This window comes from Acinonyx jubatus, chromosome C1 (genome assembly GCF_027475565.1).
Source record: "Acinonyx jubatus isolate Ajub_Pintada_27869175 chromosome C1, VMU_Ajub_asm_v1.0, whole genome shotgun sequence".
Taxonomy (NCBI): domain Eukaryota; kingdom Metazoa; phylum Chordata; class Mammalia; order Carnivora; family Felidae; genus Acinonyx; species Acinonyx jubatus.
In genome coordinates this window covers 8,689,686-8,717,505 of record NC_069381.1, presented here as the reverse complement: position 1 = coordinate 8,717,505, position 27,820 = coordinate 8,689,686, and the positions used below count along the sequence as shown (strand labels likewise).

The window sequence follows — 27,820 nt, the reverse complement described above, 5'->3', positions numbered from 1 at the left end:
GTGAGGGACCGGGGAAGCGGTCAGGGTCTAGAGGCATTTTGGAGACCAGAACTGACAGGTTGGATGAAGCGAGCGACACCGGGGTCCAGGATGATGCCCCAAGTCTGTGGCCCGGGAATGTGGAAGGATGAGGCTCCCACCCACCGCAGTGCAGGGAGTGGGGGCGCCAGAGCCCGGGGGGACAGGTGTGGGCCAGGGAGGCTGACTCGTCCCTGCTGAGGGCCCTTCAAAAAACAGAAAGAAAAGCTCCCAACCAAGTTCTCAGAAGGCAAACTAGGGTGGGCCAGTCTGAGTCATTACTTTTTAAGTGAAAAATGAATGGCTTGGAGTTACAGCGAAATCTGTCAAGAAATCACTCTAGATTTCTGGTTCTCAAAGATCAGTTATGCCCGTTGTTCTTCTGAGAGTATCAGCGTCCTTCCAAGAGTAAGAGGAACCCGCAGGCAGATTACAGTTGGAACTTCCCCTAAATAAACTTAAGGTCATTTCAGAACGCGGCCTGCAGACCTAGGTTTGCGTAAGAACAGTAAACTGAGATGCCACAGAGGGTTTCCAACTAGGTTTTATTTTAGTTCCAATGTTATCGGCAACGATACAGGAGCAGTTCAGGCAAATATACCACCTTAAATACATCGGAGGAAAAACTCACTGTGTCAAGCACGTCTCACACTCCAGCAAATGAACGTAAAGACAGGGAACAAAGTTAGCAGCATGAAATTAAAGTGCTTTTTGCCACACTTCGGTCAGAGTCTTTCCCTCAGTGGGATAAATTTAATTTTACTCATTGTATAAGAAACTCAAAATTCCATTCACCGCCCAGGGGCTACATTCAAAAAAATTCATGTTTAGTTATTCGAAATAAAAAAAAATGATTCCCCCCAAAAAGCACAAAGTTCATTGGAATCGTGTGACACTGATTTCTCCTGACACGCCGTGAAGTGACCACCATCTAGGCCTGGCACAAAGCTCAGAACATCCTCCTGCCATGTGACCGTCGAGGCAACACCCACCACTTTGCCCCACACGCCGTCCGCTGAAGGTCTGAAAGACAAGCAGGCACCTGGAGCAGAGGCCACCACCTCATTTCCCGGAAGCTGGAGGGCGGGGGGCGGGGGGATTCAGGAGGACAGGCCCCACCTCTCTGCCAGAGCCCCACCTCTTTCTGGGAGAGAGAGCTTTCTGGTTTCTAGGAAGTTCTCCGACCTGAGCTGCAGAGGCTGCTTGCCCCAGTTAACACCCTGGGGACAGGAACCTGCCCCCTCTCCAACCAGTAACGATCCCAAACTCAACAGGAAACATTTCTCAAAGTCCACACGAGGTTGATGAGGGGAAGAGGCTCTGGGGGTCAGGGAGGGTGGCTGCTGGGTTTCCCACGCTGTCTCTCGGCCAACTGCAGCCTCAGCGGCACGGGAAACTTAGTCAGGAGGACTGACTGGTGGCCAAGGGCAGCTGGGAACACCTCTTAAGGGGCATAATGGGGATGCGATCAAGCTAACCGTGCGAGCTCTCGGAGCCTGTGAGCCCCTCACAGGGCAAGGTCAAACAGCCCTGTTCTCCATGGACTCCACATTCTCCAACCATCCCGGACGGGGCGCCCCCCTCCCTCTGCCATCTTGCCTTCTGCTACATCCTCTAACGCTCTGGACCAACCCATCTATGACCAATAATAAAACCAGGCTACACAGGCTAAAGACTGAAAACAGAACAAGGGACACAGTGAAGAGAAGGGAGGCCAAGCCCCTCCTCAACGCGGTACCAGCTACCTGCTCTCTCCACACGCCCCTCCCCTCGGCCACCGACCCCGCCCCGCCTTCTGCAACATCTTTCCCGCCCCCTCATGGCACAAGGCCCGCCCCCCCCCCCCCCCCCCCCAGCCTCCAACCCAATCTCTGCCTCCAAGATGTGTGGGAACCGCTCTGCCGATGCAGCGAAGCTCAGAAGCTGAAAAACCAAACTGATGCTCAGGCAGCAGCCCTTCCGGAAATGCGTTCCAGTGCGATCGGGGAAGAAATCCCACCCTCCCTCAGGCGGCCCTTCTTTGCGAGCGTGGAGCAGAGGGGAGCGGACGTGTGGTCGGGGATTAGTGTCGCTGGAGGACGGGGTCTGCCTAACGCCCTCTGAGGCACCGACCAGGCGTCCCGCGGGGCCGGCGGATCCCGAGACCTTGTCAAGCACTCAAAAGAATCTCAGTCAAGTGCACCCGACAAAGCAAAGACTCGACTCCCTGGTACCACGCGGTCCACGGTCATCATCAAAAAAAAGAAGTCTCCTTTAGGGGTATGAGCCTGAAGATCTTCCTGCAACGGCAGGCAAAGGGGGGGGGACTAGCGTTTCAGGGGCTCAAAATGGTATGAGACGGGGGTGCTTTCGTTCTCAGGGTGGCAGCACCGGACGGGAGCTGCCCAGGGCCCCGGTGGGGGCCACACAGCACGGCTCCTCCCCACGCGGGCTGCGGCGCCAGGCTGCCCACTATCTGCTGGGCTGCAGGTACTGGTGCGTGAACATGTTGAGCTCGCTGTCCAACCAGCCGGCTTTGTTCCTGCGGAGAAAGGGTTAATTTGTAGCGCTCCAGCTGCCGACAGGTGACAGCATGACACACCGAGAGCGGTTCCAAGGACACTGGACTCATAGCCTCATTTACTCCTCTGATACCCCCACTTTGCAGATGAGAGAAAGAGACCCAGAGAACTTATGACATAACTTCCCACAATCACGATTCATCAGCCATGGAGCCTAAAGTAAGGCCTGTCTGACATTCAAGCCCTATGTCTGTTTCACCTGACCACAGGCAGGTCCCTGAACTGTCCGGAAGTCAGTTTTCCTGCCTGTCAGTGGGGGGTCGGGTTGCTGGATATGCGGCCCATACGGGCTCACCCCGTCCTTGTTGGCTATGAGCAGCAGAGGCATCGGCGACCACCCCCCCGCCCCCACTGCCGAGGGGTCCTTGAAACTGACTCGCCCAGGGCAGTGGGCGGGGAGGGCACATCAGCCCGGGAAAGTCCACCGTTTGCCCAGGGGTTGGCACTGACGTCAGGGGCGGGGGCAGGAAGCGCAGGGTCCCCGGGTGCTGATGTTATCTCAGGCTGAACGGGCTGAGGACCTTTGCGGAGCGCTTTCTGGTTCAGCTCTGTGGCTCTGTCATGAAAGCTCGCTCCATTTTACAGATGAAAACAATGAGACTTAAGAAAGCTCAGTGATCCGCCCAAACACAAGTGCCTGGGCCAGAACCCAGGCCTCTGGCTCCTTAGATTGACCCCCCCAGCAAAACTTGGACAGAAGCTCCGACTTTCCACAGGGACCCCGCACGGACCTGGGTGCCAGTGGGGGCTCTGCCCGTCACCAGCTGCCTGACCACCTTTCCGACGGGTAAAAATGCCCCTTCCCTGCGCCCAGAGAAATGGAGTAAAGCATGTGGCGGGTCCAGCCCAGACACCCCGGTGCACAGTAGACAGAGAAAGACCATGAACGTGTGGAGTGTCCCGGGGTGCTGGAGCCACGCACACCTGGATCCTCTCCTCCTGGCCTCGCCACTGCCTGTGGGACCCCAGACAAGTTACTTAACTCCTGGAGGCTGCAATTTCCCCTTTTAAAAAACGGAGATAGGTGACACGACCCTGCAGGGACAAGGACGGGTGAGCGGCACGGCGCCCGTCAAGTGCCTGAGATGCTGCTGAAGGAGAAGGTGCCCGTGAGCGGTCCCTTCACGGCTCCCTTCCGCCTGGCTCCTCCTCCGCCAAGGCCCCGATGGAGAGCGTCCACAGGGCAATAACTCTACATCCTGTCGAATGTCCAGCGCTGGCACCGTGTCTGGCACCCAGCAGATGCTAGCAAACAGCTCACGCAGAGTGAAGTTCACATCCACGCAAGACACAGACAAGCAGCCAAAACACCGCTGCGCCCGGGCCGCACACCGGAGCCCACCGCCTCCGGCCTCCCAGGGCGACCTCACCTGAGCAGCTTTGCTTTGCTCTGAAGTGAATCGAGAACCTCGATTTTCTTGTTCATGGCGGCGATGTCCTGCTCCAGGTTCTCCCGGGTGACGTCAACTTGCTGGCACAGGTGGGCAAAGGTCCCAGACAGTTCCCTGAGTGGGAGAGAGTCGGGATCAATGCGGCCACGTGGCTGGTTTGCAGAACACGGGCACTGGCTAGATCCACCTGGTGCCCATCGGTCAGCCGCTGGCAGCTCTGCCCTGCACCACGCCGGTGTGGCAGAATCTTCTCCGCCCGCTGCCCAGACCAAGGACGCCACACACGCTCAGCGTCACCACAGTGAGAGAACCAGGAGCACCCTGCCTGGGGCACAGCAGGCGGGGATTCAGATCCCAGCTCTGCCGCTAATCACCAAGTGGCAGGGGAAAAGGGACCGCCCCTCGAGCCTCGGTTTCCCCATCTGGAAAAAGGAGACGCCCGCACAAACAATGTCTACTTCAAAGGGTTCACAGAGAAAATGAAAAGTTAGGTGCGGGCAAGGGGCCCACCACGCAGCAGTGTGAGGAAGGCAGGCCAGCACTCCTCCCGCCCCGACTAGCCAGGCAGGCAGCCTGGCCCCCTCCTGCCCAAAGCTGTGCCAGGAAGACAGGGCCGGGTCTTAGAATTTCAAAGCTCTGCCCACAGACCTTGAAAAAACACTACAAGTAACGTCCCTCGTCCGCCCACATCTCCCTTCCTTGGGGGAACAGAGGCCTAACTGGCCCCGGCCCCGGGCAGAGGGTGTCCCCGGAAACAGCTTTCTCCCCATCCCTGGTCTCAGAGCCGACACTGCACGGCTGAAGGCCAGTGTCAGATGATGCTGGGGATCCAGCGGTTCCCAGGGCAGGTCCAAGGGAAGCTAGCAGGAAGTTCTGAACCAAAGGAGCCGGCCCCGGCCCCACGGGGGACTCACTGTTGGACTTGGTGGCTGCAGTTGGAGCCGGTGTAGCTGATGATGAGTTGTAACTTCTCGCTGGCATACTCCACGAACTGACGCTTGAAGGCCCTCTCCTTGGCCCTGGTGGTCCAGGTCAGACGCTCGTAGACATACAGGAGGCCATAGAGCCCAAAGGACAGGGCAATGAGCCGCCAGCCCACCGCCTTCCACACCTGCAGAGGCACAGCGATCAGCCGATGTGGACCCTCTGCCGCCCCCCTGCCTCTCCCCAGGGCCCCAAAGAGCCTTTGTGTCTCTCCTCAGAACGCCTCCTTCCACACCTCTTTGATCCCACGGAGGCCAGAAGGGCAGGAACCTAATTCAGAAACAGGGTAACTTAGCGTTGGTCACACGAGAAGACTTGTGCTAGGAGGTGGGGGTAGGGGAGGGGCGGTTAGGGGAGTGTGGGGGGTAGGGGAGCGTTGGGAGTAGGGGAGGAGGCACTGGCACCAGAAGCATGGAACCAGACACGCAGAGTCCCTAAAGACAAAAGCAGGTGCTCTAAAGTGACATTCCATCCTGAGGACACTGACGAGTAGAATCCCTCACGTCTTTCCTCAGAGGGTGGCTTCTGTCGCTCTGGTCCGTGACACTTTAGTTCGAGGCAGCGCGGTCACAAAAAGCACTGGACACGGAGCCAGAAATCAAGGCGTCAGTGCCACCTGGCGTCCTGCTTGAAACCCATGCCAAATTTCTTTACACATGCTCCTCCCAAAAGAGGCCTGATGGTCTCTCCAGGTCTCAGGGCTGTTTGGGTAAAATGGGCTATTTGACAGGGTCCCATGACCACCGAGTACCCGCGCCTCAGCTAACGACCCTCTGCCAGGTCACCGTCTGAAACAAGCCACACGGCACGCCAAGTCTGTGGAGACGGAGAGCAAGGGGCCTCAGCTGTGTCCACCCCAGTCTTCCGAGCTGAGAACACAATCCCCAGCAGTTTTGTCCCTGTCACATCTGCCACCACTCTACGGCTCAAACGACCACAGCAGAGAGAGCGAGCCCACATCCCCAGCAAACTCAGGGTGAAAGTGTCCTGGCCGCCGTGTGTCATGCGTCAGGACGTGGGGAGTACCCCAGTCACCAAGAAGGCAGCCTGCGATCTCAGGCTTTGGAGTGGAAAGGAAAGGGCAAGAAAACCTGGAGACAGACACACAAGGGTTCAAGGCCCCGCCTGGTCTCTCTGTCTTAAACCCTTGCCAGTTTCACTCTGGGCTTCCTCACCTCCTGGCCACGCCCACCTGTCTGGACTCCAGCTTTGTCACCTTCTCGGGTCCCTTCCCCGAAGCCCGTCATGTAGTAGAGGCCTTCAGGTCAGAGTTCCAATCCTAACTGTCTTTGGCGAGCCACCCAGACTTTCCTCCTCTGTCACACGGGAGCGGTGCCGTCTGAACGTCGCGTCGGCTGAGACTTCAAGAAGTCAATGACTAACACGCCGAAGCTCAGGCTGAGGCCGCACAGCTCCCGAGACCAGAGACCACCGTGAGAAGCCGCCGGTGGGCGTGAAAACGCCGCTGCGTGGACGCGGGGACCCTGACCAGCACCGTGCCCCTCGGGCCCCACCCGCCTGTCCTCCAGCCCCCGCCCTTCCCGGGCAGGGCTGCTCACTGACCACGCCTCCAACAACGAGAATGCCCATGGAGGTCCTGGACGTCAGGGAGGCCAGGCCGGTGACCATGGAAACCATGAGCTCTTCTTGGGTGAGGGAGCCCTGCGGCAGCGGGGGCATGCTGGGGTTGGCTGGCGTCAGGGGGATGGGGCGCTGCACCTGAAAAGACACGACAGGAGGGGTAAGAAGAATGTGGCAGGTCTCTGGTTCAACAGAACCCTCAGTGACCCTCAGGACCAGGGGTCCTGGGACAGGGACGCAGAGTGGCTCTTCGGTTTCCAAAAAGGCAAAAAGAAAATTAAGCTTTGCGTGCAGCAAGGAAGGACCGAAGCTTCGTAACAGACCTGCCAGCCCCAAGGTGAGCACTATGGGGACCCCACAAAATGCGAGCAGTGGCAGCCTCAAATGCCTCAGTACAATTCCCCCGAAGTGGGGGTGTGCACCAGGCGCAGTACACACATGAGTTCGACAGGTAGAGACATGAGTGGTTTTAAAAATCTAAATTTTAAGGGCGCCTGGGTGGCTTAGTCAGTTAAGCGTCCAACTTCGGCTCAGGTCATGATCTCACAGTACATGGGTTCAAGCCCCACGTCGGGCCCTGTGCGGACAGCTCGGAGCCCAGAGCCTGCTTCGGATCCTGTGTCTCCCTCTCTCTCTGCCCCCTCCCCTGCTTCTGCGCATGCATGCTCTCTCTCTCAAAAATAAAAAATTTTTTAAAAATCTAAATTCTAAAACGGTGGTATGTGGATAAACTTAAATCATCTATATTCACAAGTCACACGCTTCATTTGACATACGTTAGAAAAAACACTCAGCTAACGTTTTTAATTCTGCAGATATCGGTGCTTAAGTCAAGGCTACGTGGATTTGTGGCAAAAACCCGGACCGTGGTGTGGTAGCACACGTGCCACGGCTGAAACCGCAGGGAACCCCCTGAGAATGGCTCCTAGGTCTGGAGACAGGTGCAGACTGACCTCTGGTGACACCCAAGGGTGCGGGACACTGCTTGCCTGGTCACCGTAGCCCATCAAGGCCCGGCGGCTGTTCTTGGGGCCCAGGAACCTATTCACCAGCATGGTCCACCCGAGTGAAAAATGGAACTCGATGTCCTCCTGGAAGTCAGCACACAGCTTGTCACAGTTCAGGTCGTAGCTGAGGGAGAAGCACTGCCGAGGGACCAGCATGTCTATCTGACTCCGCACAGACGCGGGAAGGAGGGGTTTCAAACCATCTGTCGGGAACACAAACGAGGGGAAAGCGCATCGGCTCGGCCCTGTGCCACAGCGGGGTCCAGCCTCGAAATGGAGGCCGTGCCAGCCTCCGCCGAGGACGCAGACTGCTCTGCAGGAATGGCCTGTGGCGTCACAAGGGCCCCTCCCAGAGAGGCAGGCCAGCTGGCCCCAGGGGTGTGTGGACCGAGGCTCCAACACCTGCTGACATTTATGCTTCAGGTGAATTTAAGGACAGGCCAAACGCTCAGCCTGTGACAGTCCCGTGTGGTAACTCAAGCCGGCTCCCCGAGTCTGTGTGTGGAACACAGGCTCCGCACACCCCAAGAACCTGAGGGTACCGGACAGACTCATCGTCAAGAGTGACAGACAAGGAGAGGCCATTATTTCTGTGGACTGGCCTCCAAAGCTGACCGCTGGGCAACCCAAAGCCCCAGTCTCAAGTCCCCACTGACCTATCATGTCCTGCTGCATGGTTTGCAGAGAGCTGGTGATGGCTGTGGAGCAGCGGTCAGACATATTCCGGCCCAGTCCTTCCTCTATATGGCGGTGCAATTCCTGCAACAGGGAGGCAGAGGTTCAGAGAGGCGACGCCCCCGTCAGTTCGTTCGTTCTGGGGAGCCAGGGGACAAGGAAGCCCGAGGCTGGTCAGCCCGCACCCAGCAGGTGACCGCGGAACGCGGAGTGGAGCCTGGGTCCTATCTCCCTGGCTGAGGGACCCTGACGCAGACCAGCAGGGGCCGAATCACTGTCACGTGGCAATTCCACCCAGCGGCCCAAGGGATTAAAGCGAGTCCCTGTGCAGAACACCTGCTGCTTAACGACTCACGTTCTTGTAGACCTTGAGGACCACTGGGGAAGGGTGGAAATCCATCTGGTATTCGTCCACCAGCACGGAGAGGCGCCTGATCTCCTCCGCCATCGCAGTGGACACCTGCGGGAGAGGGACGCGTACCGTGAAGCATGGAGGGCAGGTGAGCCTGGTTCCCTCCTGCAGCACCAGGAGAGCCTAACGAGTCCTCACAGACCGCATGAGCTTCCCCACAAGCCAGCGGTCTTCTCAGCTCCCCTACGGCAGGAAAGCTTTTGAGGGAGAAGGGATGTCCGAGTGGCGGGCAAATGCTCCTCAGAGATGCGGAGGGGAGGCCCAGAGCACAGGGACTTGCCCAGGGTCACACGAGGGACCAGGGAGCCCAGGGGAGGCTATGCGCCCGCTCCAGTCAGGGCCACAACTTCCTTCTGGAAGGCTGAGAAACCGCCAGCACCCTGGACACTCCTAGGCAGTCCAGATCGCCCAGAGTGCTTCCTCCACGATCCTCACCTGCCTCTCCACCTCCTCCGTGATCTGTTTAATCCGCAGCTTATAGTCCTGCGCCAGGAGCTCCAGCTGCTTGTCAATAAACCTCAGCCGCTCTTGGCGTTCTTCCCGCATCTCCAGGCAGTAGACCCTGAGAGAAAGCGCGCTGGGCTCAGGAGCGGGTCCCCACCCAACGAAGCGGAGGAGCGAGGGGACGCCAGGAAGGCTGCACATGCCCCAGCTGGGGCCCCAGCAATGTCAGACGGTGCCCAGAAGCATGCTCTCCCCGTTCCTGAGCACCAGCCCTGTGCCCTTAGGTCTGCCAGCTGGGAAGAGGTGGTGGGGGACCAAGGAGGATGCTTGGGGGGATGGGGAGGGGGGCGTTTAGAACAGATTCTGCTCATTAATCTGGGGGAAAAAAAGCTCAGCCTCACTAGTCATCGGGGAAATGAAATTAAAAAGAGGTACTACTCTACACAGGCAGGAACCTGGCAAAAATCACCAAGTCTGAAGTGCCGGTAAGGCTCGGGGAATGCACAGTCCCAGCACCCACCGCGGGGGAACTGGGGACGCGTTCAGACGTTTCAGAGGGCATCAGAGGAAAACGCTAAAACTGAAAATGCACACACCCTAGGACGAAACAGTTCTGCCTCCGGGAGTTAAGCTCCTAGACATACTCTTAACAAATGTGCACAAGGGGCCACTTGAACCGGTGTCCTCTGCAACAGGGTTTGCAACAGAAAAGAATTAAATCCAAAAACTAATCCATTGGCTGGGGCACCTGGGTAGCTCGATCAGTTAAGCGTTGGACTCTTGGTTTCAGCTCAGGTCACGTTCCCAGAGTCGTGAGATCGAGCCCCATGTCCGGCTCTGTGCTGACAGCGCAGAGCCTGCTTGGGATTCTCTCTCTCCCTCTCTCTGCCCCTCCCCTGCTTGCACAGGTGTGCGTGCATATGCTCTCTCTCTCTTGCTCTCTCTCAAATAAATATCAAAAAATGAACAAAAATAAAAATCAACCCATAGGAAAATGAGGTATATTGCCAACGGGATGCTCTATCTCAGTTAATAGAAACACCAACTCTGTGTTACCAGCTCTGTGTTACCTGAAAGGGATAGGGGACAAAACCAAAGCCAAGTGGAAAGAAACACAAGGTGCCCTGACACGTTCAGTATGACACCCTGTCCACATGCCTGAGGCACATCCACAGCAGTATTATGTATTCTTCAGGATTTATGCAAAAGTACTTTCTAAATGGATGATGGGGCTACACACCAAATTCATGGCTGCCATTGCCTCTGAGGAGTGGGCAGGGTGACAGCGGGGGAGGGGCTGAAGACTCAAAGGGTGTTTGATGTTTTTTGTTTTATTTCAACTTTAGGATAATATAAAGCAAACACTAAAGAAAGCAAGATGTTTTTACGTTATTCTCTGTATTTTCCCATATTTTAATTTCTATTAAAAACAAAACAAAACAACAACAACAAAAACGGGGCACCTGGGTGGCTCAGTCGGTTAAGCATCTGACTTCAGCTCAGGTCATGATCTCACGGTTCATGAGTTTGAGCCCTGCATCGGGCTCTGTACTGAAAACTCAGAGCCTGGATCCTGCTTTGGATCTGTGTCTCCCTCTCTCTCTGTCCCTTCCCTGCTCAAGCGTGCGCGCTCTCTCTCTCTCTCAAAAATAAACAAACATTAAAAAAAAAAAAAAAAAAAGGTTATTTTTAAAAAACTGTGCCCTGGGAGCACCTGGCTGGCTTAGTGCAGTGGAGCACGTGCCCTTGTTCCTGGGGACCGAGCTCAAGCTCCACGATGGGTGTAGAGATTACTTACAATAAAATAAAATCTTTAAAAAAACCAAATCCACATCTCCTGCCTCTAGCTCTTGAGAAACGCTGCCATGCTCAGTGTGGTGTCGGCTGAGGCCTCCAACATCGGGCTTGTGGGGCAACACTTCTAAGAACCACCACACAGACCACGTGGGATGACCAGATACCCACCCAATGGCCATCCTCGCCAGGCTGCTCCCTGGGGATCTCACTAGTCCCGGTGGCACCCCAGAGACTCAGCTCTGCCGGCAAGTCCCCAGGCTGAGGTGAGCGATCCCCTCCCAGCTCTGCCCTCTGCGGGCACGCGGTGTCGGGTTCTTACCGCTGCTCCTGTGCCGCAACGTGCAGGGAGTCCATGATGAGACGCACCGCTTCCGCAATCTGCTTGGCCCGGACCGTGTGCTGCTCGAACTTGGTCTTCACCGCAGACTGGGAGATGCACTCCTGGAACAGACAAGAGGTGCTGAGGAAGGCGGGGGCCACTGGGGTCCACCAGCCCCAGGCGAGGCTCTGGCGTTCACTGCCAGGGTCACGGCTGGCGGGTGCCGGGGAGGCACAGAATAATCAAATGCTGGAATCAAAGGGCTCACCTCAAATCTCCTTTCAAAGTTCTGAAACTCAAACATCCTCACTTGAAAGCCTTCTGCAAGAGCGCCCCCTAGGAGAATTACACCATATTAGTCCGGAAACAACAGCAGAAGGAAATGGTAACATCGTCCAAAGCCAAGCCGGCGGGGCACTTGGCTTAAACACTGGCCGAGAAGCAAAGAGCTTCTCCCTCAAGGCTCTTCATCAGAACCATCTTCACGGGCGGAGCACAAGCCAGATGTCTCAACCATCAGGGAAAAGGAAGTCTGTTCCATTGTACCTCCTTCAGGCATGCCCTGGGCCTTCTGGATCCTGGCGTTGAGCACCTCCTTGGCAGACACAAAGAAGATGCGGTCTCCAGCCTGGCCTCGGTCCACCACGCCCAGCTCATCCACCAGGAAGCTGGTACAACGTTCCATGTGCTGCCGCCGCACCTGAAGCCCAAGCAGATGGGTGGGTGTGACCAGGTGGGGTGCCAGTGGCCCCCTCCCAATGGAGCCCACAGCCCCGAACTGCCTCTCTTCTAAAGAAGAGGTAAGGTAGTCACATGGTTCAGTATTCCACAGGTACAAACACACACCTCCCACACACACGAGAAGTCATCTCCCACTATCGCGGTTCTGTAGCCACCGAGTTCCCCGGAACCCACGTCATGGGGGTTTCTTGGGGCACAGGCTGCCACAAATATTTTATGCACATACAAGCAGAAATGCCTAAACCTGCCCCAAACTACTTCTTGTTAGAACCGACACGGCGTCTCACTTTGGTGCCCAGAAGGAAAGGAACGCGGAGCCAAGAAACCTAAACTTGGGCTTCACCCTGCCAAGCCGAGTCCTCCCAAGGCCTCGTTTATAAGATCAGTGGACGCCACCGGGAAATCCCTTCTAGCTCTGAAATCCTCAGGTTCTACTGGGAGGTGCTTTCCTCAAGTCAGCAGATTTCCTCCTTCCAAGAACTCTGTTCCACGCATCTCATAGACAAGGAGCTTCCCCATCACTGTCCAGCGTCAGCCTGCGGGCCGCGCGCCTCATCGTCCCATGTTACCAGTCTGTTACTCCTTTTCCTTTCCTCTCATGCAAAAAGGTAAAGAACTAGAGGATTTGCCAGTAAGAATCAATTATTCTTTGCTCCTCCTTTAAGCTTCTTTCCTGGACGTCTTCTGAAAGCTGAGCCTGTTCTATAACGAGTAACTCTTCATGAACTGAAGTGAGCACTGGCCTCAAACAAGGGTGTGGTTGATGCGGTGGGGACGCTTTTCAGGCCTGGATGACAGCCTTTGGAAGAGTAGAGGGAGCAGGGGAAGTGAGCAGAAGTGAAGGGAGTGTTCCTAAAGCTCTCAGAAGACACCACAGTGACCCCGGGGAACACCTGGGAAATCTCTAGTGAAGAAGTCAGTCACAGGCCCAATGTGGCCGGAGAGCCCACGGAGGGGCTCTGGGGGGACATGGTCCCAAAGTGACGACTAAAGAGCTACTCACCTCTTCCATGTACTCAGGCTCTGAGGCGGACGCGTCCCAGCGGTTGTTCAGGATGAAGATGTTCGGGCGGGACAGGCGCTCACTCACCTTGTGGAAGAACTGCTTCTCCTGAAGGGGGACAAAGACCTCAGTACAGGAGGGGCTGTGCTGGCCAAGGTCGTCAGCCACACGCACCCCCTGCCCGCTCCGCTGGGGTCCAGGGGTGTGGGAAAAGGTGGAGGGGTTACCGTCTGCATCAGGGTGGACTCCGAGTTGGCCACCAACACAAACACGTCGGCGTCCAAGCAAAACTTGTCAATCCAGCTGTCCAGCTCTGTGGTGACGTCGATGCCAGGGCTAGAGGTGACGGGGTAAAGCATCATCAGGCACACAGACCTTAGGCCCTAGTCTTCCTGCTCTGCACAGACTTGAGGCAGCCAGGCACAGGAGGAGAAAGTTACAGGTGTGAGAGAAATCGGGCCTGGCCTTTACTGGAGGGATCATTACTTTTCATTTCATATCCTTCCTGATAGTCTGAAAATAGGTTTTGTGTTTTGTTCCACCCGTGTATCACTTTTATTAAAACAACGGTTTGGGGCGCCTGGGTGGCTCAGTCGGTTAGGCATCTGACTCTTGATCTCGGCTCAGGTCATGATCTCATGGTTCAGGAGTTTGAGCCCCTCGCTGGCAGCATGGAGCTTGCTTGGGATTCTCTCTCTCCCCCTCTCTCTCCCCCTCCCCTGCTCTCTCTCTTTCTCTCTCCCCCTCAAAATAAACATTGAAAGAAAATAAAATTAAAACATTAAAAATAATGACTTGTGGGGCAACTGGGTGGCTCAGTCTGTTAAGCGTCCGACTTTGGCTCAAGTCATGATCTCACAGCTCATGAGTTCGAGCCCCATATTGGGCTCTGTGCTGCCAGCTCAGAGCCTGGAGCCTGCTTTGGATTCGGTGTCTCCCTCTCTCTCTGCCCCACCCCCGCTTGTACTCTGTCTCTCCCTCTCAAAAATAAACATTAAAAAAAAATTTTTTTAATAATGGTTTGTAATTTCGCTTTGCAGATACGCAATTAAGGTGAAATTTTATATTTCTGTAAGTCCAATAAGCACTACGGTACCGTACTTCTCAAGACAGTTATGACCTGCCCCAAAGTGTTCCTTCGAGAGAAATAAAATACCACACGGACCCCAACACCACAAGCTCCCAACCCTAATACACGCACCAACCTCGGGTTACAGCTGAGAACCTCCTCAACTTTTGGGCCTCCCTCCCATCTGTCTTTATGGATCGTCACTGGGACATTTCCAGGGCAATGATGCCAACGGCCACAGCAGCCAGACCCGGGGAAATCCAGGAGGCGGGAGGATTTGGCTGAGCCAGTAGGAAAGGCAGCACGAGAAGCAGAGCACCAAACAGGCCCCAGGGGACCCTGGCTGGAGGATGCAGAAAAAGAAACCCGGAGAGGGCCCAGTGTGGACCTCCTACAGAGGCACTTTCCCTCTTACCTGTCCATCAGCACGAGGTCATCCTTCAGAAGTGGGCACTTGGAGTTGGGCCACATCACACTCACTAGGCTGCCAGCATGGAGCTGCTCGTCCTGGTGAAGGGCATGGGCCAGCTGGTTCACAGTCTGACGGGGGAGGAGGAAAAGAATGAAAGAAAGAAAGACCGGAGCTGAGGAAGACTCGCTGGCCGCCAGCCTGCCCGTGCCGCCTGGCACGCGGGGCTCAGTGGCCCAGTGCTGCGGCCTGGTCTGCTTCCCCTACTCATTTCACACGGAAAAGCCAAGGGCCGGGCCGAGCCAATAAGAAACAACTACTCTTCACTCCTTTCAAAGGCTGCTTTCTTGGCTGTTATCCTAAAGCTGCAGTTATTTTGCACTGATGAGTTCTCCACGCACCGAAAGGAGCTTCTGGCCCCAAACAAGAATGCCAGCGGCTCTCAGAAAAACAAAAACGGTCCAGCCACGGGCTATTGACTCACAACCACGGGACAAGTGCAGGAGTCGCCCTGTAGCAACAGCCCAGCAAACGAGGCACACGCACTCTTCTGAGCAAGGAGAAGAGTTGCCTGCTTGGCAACACAGGAACTGGAGCCTCCTGACTCCTGGCGCTCTTCAGACCCGCCCGGAAGCTCTCAAACCTACCCAAGCTCAGCTCTGACAGGCCTTCCCATTTCCCACCGCACGGGCACCACCCTCTCCTTAGAGGTGCTGACTGCCCGGTCACAGTGGACGTCCCAGTTGGTCTACGCCCAGACTCGACCCGCCAGCACACCCCGCGCCCCCAGCACGGTCCCCGCCACGGCACCCTCACCTTGACGCTCCTCTTCTCCTCCGAGCCCTCTGTGAGGAGGAAGGCCTCGTGACCGTCTGTGCCCTCTACCCGCAGGAAGCAGTTGGTGGTGTGGCCGATCCCTGAGGGCAGAACTTTGTCCCAGAGCATGGCATTGATCACGGTGCTCTTCCCGTTGCTCGTCCTGCGAGGACAACTGGCTGTCAGGGAGGCCACCCGTACCTGCCTTGCAGGCTTCCACACGGAAGCTGCCAGCCTGGGAGCCCGAGTCTCTGCAGTGGCACCAGTACCCAGACAGGGGGAGCGAGCACTCTGTGTTTATGCAAACGGATGGACAAACACCTCTGGCCTGTGCCCATGATGTGCTCCCAGGTCATCACTGCAAACCTACCCGCGGGGGCCACCCTAATCTTGGTAACTAGCGTGGTAATCTTTAACAGGGGTGCTAAGTGCATGTGATTGATTTACTAACCCTCCCTCTGTTACCTATTAATCCCACATTCCTCTCTAGAAGGAGAAGAGAGACTCCTCACGTGTCACAGGAGTCAGATCTCTTGCACAACCCTTGAGCACTGAAAGCTGCAAACAGGAGCCACTAAATCTGTACAGAATAGAAATGTTAAAGGCCCCTGCACCCCCTCACTGATGAACGACCCTCGTCCCTTTAAAACCCTCACTGGGGCGCCTAGGTGGCTCAGTCAGTTGAGCGTCTGCCTTTGGCTCAGGTATCTCACAGTCCGTGAGTTCGAACCCTGCATCGGGCTCTATGCTGACAGCTCGGAGCCCGGAGCCTGCTTCGGACTCTGTGTCTCCCCCTCTCTCTGCCTCTCCCCTGCTCATGCTCTGTCTGCATCTCAACAATAAATAAAAACATTAAAAAAAAAAATTTTAAACCCTCATGGCGACACAGAAACTGAGGAGTTGGCTATTGGGTAACAGTCCACCTTCCTCCCACATGGCCAGCCTCCTAAATCAAGCGCATATTCCTTTCCTATCAATACTCATCTTTTCTAACCTTACTTATATATTTTGAGAGAGAGAGAGAGAGAGAGAGAGAGAGGCAGAGAGAAAGGGAGAGAATCCCAAGCAGGCTCCACTCTGACAGCGCAGAGTCCAACGTGGGGCTCAAACCCCTGAACAGCGAGATCACGACCTAAGCCGAATCAAGAGTCAGACACTTCACCAACTGAGTCATCCAGGTACCCCTCAATACTCATCTCTCGAGTACTGGTCATTTGAGGGATGGGGAGCCAAACTTGGGATTCGATAACAAAGTCACAGGTCATTAGGGGCAAGACTCAAGGCAGAGTGCCTATTCCTCAGGCCACTGCTGTGTGTATAGCATCCAACCTGTCCAGGTGTCTTTGTTCCCTTTATTAGATTCTAATCTTTTTAAAGATTAGACATAAGAAATACATTTGGTTTTTGTTCCGTTACTGGCACAGTGCTTCTAAAATCCTTGGAATTTTAGCAAGGGGAGTGTCTTTGTCATTCACAGGAGCCCCTTTTGAGCACACCTGTCTATGCTAATGAGGGGACAGAGGTTGGGGCCCCTACTCTCAAAATGGGCTGGTCACCAGAAAGACCAAGCGATTAGAGGGTTAGGACTTTCAGCCCCACCCACCTACTTCAGGAAAGAGGAAGGGCCTGTGGATTAAACTCCGTAAAAATCTTGAACAATGAGGTCTGATGAGCTTCCGGGTTGACGAAGACATCCATAAGCCTGGAGGGTAGCGCTTCTGGCCCTCACCCTGTGCCCCTCTTCACCTGCTGGTTCTTCTGTATCCTTTACACCAAACCAGTAAGTGTGAGTCACTGTTTCCCCAGCTCTGTGAGCAGCTCCAGCAAATTAGCCAAACTTCAGGAGGAGTCATGGGAACCTCCATGTCACTGCCAGTGACTGCCAGTCACTCCAAAGCACATATTTCCAAATGGCATCTGAAACAAGGCCCATCTTGGGGGACTGGGCCTTAACCTGCAGGATCTAATGCTCCCTCCGGGTAGACAGTGTCAGAGCTGGGTTCAATTTGCAGGACGTGCAGGGTCTGCTGAGAACTGGAGAACCTCTAGTGTCCACTAGACCTCAAAGTGTAACAAGGAGATCTGATGGCTAAAACTATAAAACTCTTGGAAGAAAACAGAAGAAAAGCCTCACGACATTGGATTTAGCAATTCCTTGGACAGGACACCAAAAGTCTAGACAACAGAAGTAGGAATAAACTTAATTGGGCTATATCCAAATGAAACACTTCTGGGCATCAAAGCACACAGCCAACCGAGTGAAAAGGCAACGCACAGAATGGGAGGACACATCTACAATCATGTATCCAGTAAGGGGTTAATATGCAGGCTATATACAGAACTCTCACACCTCACAAAAAACCCACAAACAACCCCATCTAAAAATGGACAGTGGACCGGCACAGACATTTCTCCAAAGAAGATACACAAATGGCCGAGAAGCACATTAAAAGATGCTAGACATCACTAATTAATAGAGAAATGCAAATCAAAACCACGATGAGATTCCACCTCACACCCATGAGGATGTCTATTAGAGAAGAAACAGAAGGCACGTGTTGGAGGGAGTTGGAGAAACTGGAGCCCCGTGCACTCCCCGGGGGGGTTGGAAACCGGTGCGGTCGCTAAGGACAACAACATGGTGGTTCCTCAAAAATTAAAAATGAAACTACCATATGATCTAGGAATTCTATTTCTGGGCATGTACCCAGAGCACTGGAAGGTCTCGAACAGATATCTGTACACCCACGTTCATACAGCATCATTCACAACAGCCAAGAAGTAAAAACAACCTAAGTGTTCGTTCTGGATGAACGGATAAACAAGATACGGTCTATACACACGGTGGCATGTTATTCAGCCTGAAAGAGGAAGGCCATCCCGGAGCGCACAACAGAGGGGACCTGGGGACATTATGCTAAGTGGAAGAGGTCAGTCACAAAGGGACAAACACTGTACGATTCCACTTACTGGCGGTTCCTCGAAGAGTCAAATCCATAGAGACAGAAAGCAAAGCAGTGGCTGCCAGAGGTTGGGGCAGGGGTGGGGGTTCTGGGAGGACAAAAGCGAGGGTTTCATGGGGACAGAGTTTCAGTTTCTCAAGATGAAGAAGTTCTCGAGATGGACAGTGGTGATGACGGCACAACAGCGTGAAAACAGTAAATACTACCAGACTATAGACTTAAGAGCAATCGTGACAATGGGTTTTACGTCATGTGTATTTTGCCACCATTAAAAACTTAAACAGGAGGAAGAGGTACTCAGACTGCGAGGCTGCACAAGCGCCCCCCTCCCCCCCGCCCAGGCAGGAGGGTGTGACAGCTTCACAGACTCACCGGCCGAAAAAAGCCACTTTCATGTGCCGCCGGGCCAACACCTCACTGATGCCCCTCACTTTGGACAGGTAGCCTTTGACGTCCACGACCTGTTCTTCTGTCGTAACGGGGTCCAGTTCCGCATTCCTGTAGGTGTCTGGAGGTGGAGACGGAACATGGGTCACTACTCTGTCCGCGGGGGACAGAGGCCCCGGCCGCAGCTCCCCGCCACTGCCCGCTGAAGGGCAACCTCCCTGCTGGGGCCGCAGTGCAGACACCCGGGCTCCAGAGCAAGGAAGTACTGCTTTACCACCTCTTCCCAGCTGTGCGACCTCAGGCAACGGAGCCCAGTCTTAGACTCCCGACTCTCACAACAAAGAGCAGTGCCCACCTCTTGAGACTGCCGCAAGGATGAATGATGTCCATTTGAGCACTAGAATGTTCCCTGCCGTCACTTCCAGGCGTTTTACTTACCAAACTGTTCCTTACACACCAGGCACTGCTCTGATCACCTTTCAAACACAGTCTCACCCCATCCTCGTCATTTACCTGCCCCACACTCGGAGCCAGGACGGGACCCTGTGCACCTTCATGAGGCCCTTCCTGACCGGCCCTGCCTACTGCTCCAATAGGGCCTCCTGCCAGCCCCATCCTGCACGGCACGTCCCCACCCTCGCCATGCTGCCTCCGGTTACTCTGGGCTTTGCTCAGTGCACCCCTCCCCCTCCCCCCGCCGATGCACGGAGGCGCTGCCTTGGGGGGCTCTGGCTCACTCCCACTTAGCCTCGTCTAGCATGGACTGCACAGCCCCTGGAAGCCTTCCCTGACTCCCCCAACCTGAGTGAGAGCCCCTTGTTTGTGCTCCCAAAGCACCCTGTACTTCAGCGCTCACCTCACCATGGTGTGACCGTCTAGTTCAAGTGCATCATCTCCCACATGAAAGCCAAACTGTGCGGTCCCCGCACTCAGCAGGTGCACCACAATTGCTAAGCCAGTGGGTACTGGGATCACTGCACTGCTTTTTCCCAGTGGCTCCAACAGGCAGATAGGCAACGGATGACAGAAGCAAATGAGCAAGGTCCGGCCCCACCCCATCTAGTCTTGCACCAGGAAGGCGTGTCAGCTGGCGGAGTAAACGGGCGCCTGGTCCCTCGGCACACGCTCGCGGCAATGGACTAAATGTTTATGCCCCCACCACGTGATGGGTCATGAGGGTGCAGCCCTCATGACTAAGATTAGTGCCGTTATCAGAGACCCGGAGAGCTAGCTAACTCCTGCCGTGTGCTTACCTGGGATGTTACACAGGAAACGACAGCAATCCAGGAAGCTGGCCCTCACTAGACACCCAATCTGCTAGAGTCCGGACTCTGAACTTGCCAGCCTCCAGAACCGTGACAAGTGAGCTCCTGTTGTTTATAAGCTACCCAGCGTGTGATATTTCTGCTACGGCAACCCAAGACGACGAGGGTACTGGTGACCACAGGCGGCATTCAGAGACCACCAGGTGAGTCTCCCCTGCATGATGCCACAAGGGGAAGTGACCAAACTGCCAAGGCCTCCCAGGTCCCCTGGTCACCACAGTCTCAGACCCATCACCCCTCCTCCTTCATAGGGGCACATGGGCGTGGCTTCTGCAACGCTCCTGAAAGGAGCTGGGCTCTCAAGTGAGTGGCCACACTTAAAAGAAACAGCCAGAAGACTGACCAGGTGGCCACCATCCCCGCCCCTAGCCAGGGCAGGCCCAAACACATACCCAGAGCACTCCAGCTCTTTCCCCTGCAGCCCACCAACAGGACAAGCCTCCTGGTCTCACAAGAACAAGAACCAAAACAGCCATTCCTAATGCCAGCACACAGACCCCTTCATTAAGCACGTGTTCGTCCACGGCACCAACAAAGTGAGTGAGTCAGAGCATCACAGACGGTCAGCCGGAGCTCTGGAAGGAGTGACCTGGTCTGCCCCATCTCTGCGTGCACAGAGCCAGGTGCACCCGAGTTACTGCCAAACAAACGGGTCATGAACTGGAATAACTTCAGCTACCAGTCTTCTAACTGTAAAACTCGGATTTTCACGTTAACAAGTATGTGGGGACCACCTTCTCCTGCATCAAGCCCCACGCCAGGGGCAGGGCAGAGAGTCCGTTCTCAGTCTTGGTTTGCTCAGGCTGTTCCAATGAAACCGCACAGACTAGGCGGGTCATACACAACAGACACGTACTGTTCCCAGTTCTGAACTGGAAGGCTCAGATCAGGACACTGGCCCGGTTAGGGGAGGGCCCTCTCCCAGGTCACAGGTTTCTCACTATATCCTCACGTGGCAGAAGGGGGCCAGGGAGCTTTGTGGGGTCTCTCATAAGGGCACTAATCTCCTTCATGAATGCTCCCCCATCGTGACCTAATCACCTCCCAAAGGTCCCACCTGTGAACCCCATCACATAGGGTCTTAGGGTTCCAACATGAGAATGTGGGGGAATGCAAACATTCAGACCACAGTACTGGAAACATTCCCTCTCTCTAAAGGGAGCCTTAAGAAGGGGCCTGTCACATAAACCAACCCGAAGCCAAGCCACGCTAGCGGAAAGCAGACGGTGAAGCATGTCCCTGGGGCGTTTCCACTGAACACGGAGAGCTCTGCGGACTAGAATTTAAAAAGCCCTGGTCTCGCTTGAGCGCCTCTTTCACAAACAAGGAAACCAAGGGCAGATGAGACTCAGCTACTGGGTCTGGACGGACAATCCCAGACACAGGAGCTAATGTATACCTTCTAGAGAGGGAGCCTCAGACAACCAGACGCTGGGGTTGGCAATCAACTGAGCGGGGGCCCTGGGAACCTGTCCTCCTCTGCTGATAGAGCAGGCACCAGGGGCTGGGCTCAAATTAGTAACTAGTGGAAAAGGTGCCAGTGACGCAAGTGTCCTTTCCACAGCCCCGCTGACTAAAAATATCAGAGAAAGAACACCCTGGGCAGGGACAACCAATACCCGCACAGTCAGGCTGAGGAAAACACCTGGACTTAGGAGTCAGAGATACCTGGTAGACCCCTGCTGTGTCACTTACAAGATATCGAGCAAATCTCAAAACCTCCATCTGCTTGTCTTCTACATGGGACTGAGATTCACCTACCCCTCATGACTAAATGATACAGAATACACAGAATTCTTACGTGACAGGTCTCTAGTTTTCCTAGTCTGATCTCCCTGGAGCTCAATTCCACATGATTCCCAAAGCACAACACTGCTGAAAGTGACAACCTACCTGGGGATAAGCTCCCCAGGAGCAAGGCTCTACCTCCCCTCCCCTCTATCCTCCCACCCACATATGGAAACTGACAGGTGTGGGCCCGGCTGAGCAGGCCGCCTGTCTCACCTTCAAGGAAGGTGGCGCTCTCTTGGATGTAGGCCCCCAGTTGCTCAAAAATGCCATTGATCTTCTTCTTGGCAGTGACAAAGTGCTTGAGTGGGGAAGCATTCACCTCAGCCATGTGTCTCTTGTCCTTCTTGACTGTAACAATGGAGTTGCACCGAGAGAAAAGCAGGGACATCGCGCTGCAAGAAAAGACAACGTGAGTGAACCCAGGAATGCCCAGTTTAGACGTTCTGCTAGGGCTGTAGCGGGGTGCCATGGGGGGCATGGCAACCCATCCAAACTGCCTGATTTCTCTGGGGCTAGCCCTGGGGGCCATCAAGAACACGGGCCCTCCAGGACTAGATCCAGGATGGTAAGGTAAGACTGGCGTCCTCAAGAGTAGGAAGGTACCGCCGAGGACGTGTGGGCACCCAGACAGCTGGAGCCAGGGCTCTGGGTTTAGGCCTTGCGCTGGCTGATCCCTGCCTGTGGAAGAGCAGCAGACCCAGCCTTCCCCACCTCAGGGAGTCAGGCCGGGATCACGAGGGGACACGTGAGAAGCCCTCCTCTCGGTCTCAGGCAGAAAAGTGTGACAGAAACCTACTTCTTTCCTACACATCACCCACCTAAGAAAAAGCACGGATGACTGAAAGCAGTGAAAACAAAGTGATGCTCAAAGTCAGTGACCCCCACCACCCTCCCCTGGCCACTCTGCTGTCCAGGTCACGACGGCCCTAATTCTGAACGGGTTTTTTGTTAGTACTGGTGGTGGTCGGGGGTGGACAAGGAAGGGTGGTACTCAAGTGAGAGAGGTCCGCATCTACTCTTAAAAACACTTATTGGTCTCTTTCACTGCAAGCGTGTGCACCGTAGAAAATGCGGGAACTGAAGGGAAAATCCATAACCCCCCTCCTGTGATAACACTATTAATACCTGTCTATCAGCAGTCTGTTTTGGGGTAGATAGCTCTCTTGCCCTCGATCGTTATAGCCTATATTTTCCAAATAGCAGTAACATACTAGGGGCCGTGAAGCTGAGCTCCAAAGCCTTAGAAATTTTTGCTCAAAGTCAAAACCGGCAGATAGAGCAGAGAAGGTGGCATCCAGATGTGGCTGGAGATCTCTGGTCCCATAACTGCACTGCCCCTGAGTTCCCACCATGCACAGAGCTATTTCCCCAGCAGGGCCCTCAGATCCTGGATGTCAAAGGACAAAGGCCCCTCCAACCCCACACAGCTGCATGTGCCTGGTTCTGCGTCTCCAAGACCCAGCAAATTCTCCCTCCCAGGCCACCCTAATCATAGCAACATGGGCTCTCCATGGGAGCCAGCACTCAGCACTCACTGCATCTGGGAAATGAGAAAGCTCATGAGGGAACATACACCAGAAACTTCCCAAGCGTGCCAAAAGGTACTGAACAAGTTACTGAGAAGCAGAAAGAACATCCAGAGAAAGCGCACAGTGACTGAAAACTGGTTCTTAGGATCTAATCATCCCAAAGAGTGGGCAGACAGACAGACTCACAGGGAAATATCAACCCACGTGTTTTGCATAACTTACAAATTACTTTGTTAATGATTTCTAGGGAGATAAGAAAGACAAGTAACTGCCCATTTCTACCTTCCTCCTCCTTAAATCGCTACAACTGTGCACTTTTCTTAGCCTGGGGGTCAAGGCGTCAAGGAATTCTGAGGCAACAGAACTCTGAGAAGGGGAATCAGGAAGAAAGCACCCCTGCCTCCTCCAGAGCAGAAGAGGCACTGGAATCAGGCTTCGCGTGGCCCAGCAGGTTAAGACTCTAGGAGAACGGGGGATGAGTGCAAAAAGAGAAAAGCATCAAAAGGAAACGGAAAGGGATCTGGATGGAGCATGACACGGCTAGAGGGGACAGATTCTGGAACCAGAGCTGGGTTCAAACTGTACTCTTTCTGGGCCACGTAAACTTGAGCAAGTTATTTAACCTCAGAGCCTTGAGTCCTTCATGTGCAGGACAAGCGTGATGCCACACAGATGGAGAAGGCTCAGGCTGACACAGGACAAACTTATAGGTGATTTTATGTGTTATGAAGTAACAACAATGATAAGCTCCACCAGCAAGATCGGGCAACTCTCCCCTCCAACACCCAGCCTTCAGGGAAGGGCAGAGACGACTCCACCAACACATCCTCGGCTCCCCCACCGTCACGGGGAACCCAGTGAACAGGTCTGCTCAGGGGCCCATTCCCAGAAGTGACTTGCTTGCAGGCAGAAAGCTCCCTGAGATCAGTGGGGCTCTTAGAAGCATGTGCTTTCAAGTTCTGGTCATTGTTTGCCAGCCCAAAGGATCCGAAACCAAAAGTGCTAGTGTTCGCTAAGTGCAAGATTCAAAGGCGCGCACGCTAGGAAAAGCTTAGCGGTTCAAGGTTACGAGACGTGCTCGGAGTTGCCAGGCCAGGACCTGACCTGCTCTCACCATCCCCCAGCCTGCAGCCGTATGCCCCAGCCCTCTCAGGGATCCTCCCTCCAACCCATCCAAACTGCCTGATTTCTCTGGCTCAGTTAACCCCCAAGCTGAGGTTCCCTGTTTGTGTTGTATGTGCTGCTTCCGGCCTGGGATCCTCTTTTCTTTTTCACCCATTTGGCACACTCCTACTGTCCTTCTAGACCCAACCGTAGCGTCACCCCTCCGTGAAGCCTTCCCTGACATCTCCAAGGAGGACACGCAACCTTATGGTTTTTAAATCCCCGTCTCCTCGTCTAGTCTGTGACCTTCCAGAAAGATCGCCGGACACAGAGTCGTGACCTGTTTCCAGGTCTACTTTCCTCCTCCACAACTGTGAGAGACACGAATGAGTTAGCGAATGCCCCTTCACGAGAGTGCCTTCTTCCCCTTCCATCCCTAGAATACACACATCTACTTTTTTTTCTTAAAAAGCAGCTTCGGGCTAAGCATCTGTTTCTTAGTGTTTGGAGCTCACGGAATCAAGAGAGTTGATCAAACCTTTCAGATCCCAGGATCCGATCCTTCAAAGAGCAAGCTGGACATACATATGTGCACAAATGGACCCAAGTTACGGAACACACACAAACAAGCCAAGATGGGGGGGGAGGGGAAGGCCCACTATCTCAGGGCTTTGCCTGCTGGCTGCCTACCCTTACAGAGTGGTAGGAAGCAGCTGGGATCCTGTTCCTCCTCTGGAAAGCCCTGATAGTCCCTACTTCACCACAGAGCTCACTGCAGGCATGCAGGTCCAGTCCCCTGGGCACAGCTAGGTTCGAGTGGCTCTGATACCAGCTACACACTAAGTGGCATGCTTCAAGCTGGGGTGACAGGCGCAAAGTGCTCTTCAAGTCAGGGTTTCAGATAGTTCAGGACAGCATTTCCCAAAGTGCGGGCCACAGAAATGTAGTGCACCCAACGCTCCATGTAAAAAGGGATCCACAGCAGAAAAAATTTCTAAAACACTATATGCCACGGTCATCCTCCGTCAGAGCACATGACCAAAGCAAAGACTCTGGAAAAAGGCCTGTTCTAAAAACACTAGCTGAACTGTATTTAACGCAGCATTTCACAAACGTATCTAAACAAGATGTTCTGCTACATAACAGTTTTTAAAATCCTGAGGAACATCCTTCAGGGAAAGCCTCATTCATCCTGGTCGTCTCCCTCTCCCACCCCAAAAAAGTGCTAGGGGCACAGTATTAACAGATAGTAACCTACGACCAGAACCAAACCCAATTCCAAACTGAAAAAAAAAGCTTTGCCTCAACCCAGGCTATTTATTAGTTGAGGAGTATTAGATGCCTCGCACGTGAAAACAGCAGTAGAGAATTCACCGTATGGTGTGTTTGGATCCCAAGCACAGTCCCTAAATCCACACCACCTCCTTACCCAGTTTTATGCACAGCAACTCCTAGCAGGGAAAATAAAATAGGTCCACGGATCATCTGCTGGCACAACTGGAACAGAGGAGAAGCTGAGAAATTGAAACAAAAGAGTATACAGGGTAAAAGGGGCAGAGTAGACTCTCAGAAGAGCTGTGATAAGGAGCCAGTCTCTGCTGGGCAGACACAGGGAGGGAGGAGCCAGCAGAGCAGAGAACAAGGGAGACAGAGACTAATTCTTCGGGGAGCCCAAAGATTCCAGCCACCTTCTGAACTGTCAACCTTTAAATAGGCTCTCTCCGCCAACAGTGAAAACCATGGAAGCAGGAAGGACATACATACAGTTTTTTTCAGCACAGACTGGAAAACTCCAGCTCTGAACAAAGATGACCCCATCCATGACACTTGCCACTGGACAGCCAGCAGAACATACCCCTTTCCACTCAACCCAGATCCAGGGTGCCAGACATCCCAGCTACCACTTACTTTTTGGATGGTAAGAGACCTTCACAGGCTGGGCATCATGGGCATGGCTGGAGTCAAAAAGACGAAAAGAATCTGAATTCTCCTCTGTCCTGTCTCAGGTTGAGGTTGGCTACTGATTGTGTTGACTCCACCAATTCCAACTTATTGGGGGAAAAAAAAGGGACATGTCAACAAGCAGCAAAAAAAAAAAAAGGGCGCAAAACACGTTTAACCAGGTTTAAAGCCAAACAAACTCATCCCTGAGGGAAGCTTAGTCATTGCCCGGTACTCTGTACTCCGATGGTATGTGAGGAAGTGCCCTGGAGGAAAACACAACACACAGGTGTGGGGACAATCTCGGGGACACACAAACATGTGCTGGTGAGAAGCAGGAACCCTGGTAAAGACAGGTCCATGTCCAGAGAGGTGAGAGGAGAGGAGGCAGCAGACCAGGACAAGGACTGGTCTTGAGGATTGTGGAACTGAGGACTAGAGATGAGTGGGTGGGGGTGTGGAAGAGAAGTAGAAGTGGAACTTATTGAAAGAATGTGTGTGCTGCATGCTGTAAAATATATCTTACTTAATTTTTAATTCTATGGGGCAAACAGAGGCTTGGGATACTTAAAAGATTTATAGACTGCTAATAAGTGGCCAAGCTAGGAACTGAGATACCATCTCCCTTTAACTCCAAACCATACTTGTTTTTAACTTCGTGGATCTGCCTCACTTCACCCTTCCGGGTGGGAAGGGTGATAATCAGAGGCCTTTCTGGGAGGAAGAAAAGAGAGACGATGGAGAAATTGAAGGAACAGGGCAATGAAAGATTACAATAGAGGATGGGCAGTTTAGGCTTCACGCATCCAAACAGTAAATTATTCCGCATCGTCTGTGTGCCTGTGTGCATGCTAGGCGCTGAAGTTAGGGATGGGTAAATCAGTACCTGCCCTCAAGGGGCTTACCTTCAGGTAAGAAGTCAAACAAGAAAATAGGTGACTGCACCTGAGCGCAGAAAGTGCCCAAAGTGAGAGAGGGTAAGGCGCCACAGTGGTCAACGTGGGCACTTATCTTGTGCTGAGTAAATGCTGGCAAATATAGAAGACTGGATACGAAAGGAAGAAAGGGCTGGGATGGAATGGGGCCACGAAGGTGGGAAGGCTGGGGGAGACGAGGAACCTCAAGGAACCCCACCCCCAGTCCAGACACCCACGTCCCGCCCCCTCCTCTCAGGGCCGCGGAGGGCCCCGCAGCGAGGCCGGGGCGTGGAGACGCCCGCCTGCCCGGATCCCGAGTTCTCGGGGTTCCAGCGTCCCACCGGTCCCCGCCGGGCTGCTCAGGACTCGCCGGGCTGGGCTGGGCGGGTCCCCACCCCTCCAGCGCGCTCGCCCTCTCACCTTCACCTTCCCGGCCTCGCGGCGGCCATCATGCCCCTAACGTCACCAGACGGCGCCACCCCGGAGAGAGGCGGGAGGAGGAGGGAGGTCGCTCACGTCACTAGCCGCCGCACGTTTGCCGCCCTGGCCCTGATCAATCGGTGGACTCCGAGCTCAGGCGGTTAGACCCTATCACTCCTTACGGGTCAGGGGGTCTGCCGGCTGAGAGCCCCGAGA

General features: G+C 54.4%; 1 protein-coding gene across 6 annotated transcripts; it reads right to left on the bottom strand.

Annotated features, from left to right (window-relative positions):
• Positions 1-544: 544 nt before the first annotated feature.
• On the bottom strand, positions 545-27,820 carry MFN2 (mitofusin 2). 6 transcript variants are annotated; one of them, XM_027060384.2, is made up of 20 exons: positions 27,605-27,818; positions 26,235-26,374; positions 25,756-25,840; positions 21,907-22,085; positions 18,563-18,698; positions 15,228-15,390; positions 14,418-14,542; positions 13,161-13,269; positions 12,934-13,041; positions 11,736-11,889; positions 11,458-11,525; positions 11,190-11,311; positions 9,065-9,191; positions 8,573-8,677; positions 8,199-8,301; positions 7,489-7,745; positions 6,518-6,673; positions 4,885-5,081; positions 3,950-4,084; positions 545-2,539 (listed from the first exon to the last, which is right to left on the bottom strand). In XM_027060384.2, exons 3-20 carry the CDS (start codon positions 25,809-25,811, stop codon positions 2,470-2,472), a joined length of 2,370 nt encoding a protein of 789 aa, XP_026916185.1. In that variant the 5' UTR covers positions 25,812-25,840; positions 26,235-26,374; positions 27,605-27,818; the 3' UTR covers positions 545-2,469. The 6 variants fall into 6 exon arrangements, with proteins under 6 accessions (XP_026916185.1, XP_026916186.1, XP_026916187.1 ...); XM_027060385.2 differs by having other exon boundaries at positions 25,756-25,823; XM_027060386.2 differs by having other exon boundaries at positions 7,525-7,745; positions 27,605-27,811.

What these genes read in the sequence shown, in the direction of transcription:
- MFN2 (XM_027060384.2), bottom strand. Translation starts at nt 25,811, where the DNA reads ATGATCCGTGGACCTATTTTATTTTCCCTGCTAGGAGTTGCTGTGCAT. An exon ending in GTTGCTGTGCATAAAACTGG is followed by an intron (nt 22,086 to 25,755) that starts GTAAGGAGGTGG and finishes CTTTTCTTGCAG; the next exon opens with CGCGATGTCCCTGCTTTTCT. An exon ending in TGCAGCCACCAAGTCCAACA is followed by an intron (nt 4,085 to 4,884) that starts GTGAGTCCCCCG and finishes TCTCCCACTCAG; the next exon opens with GGAACTGTCTGGGACCTTTG.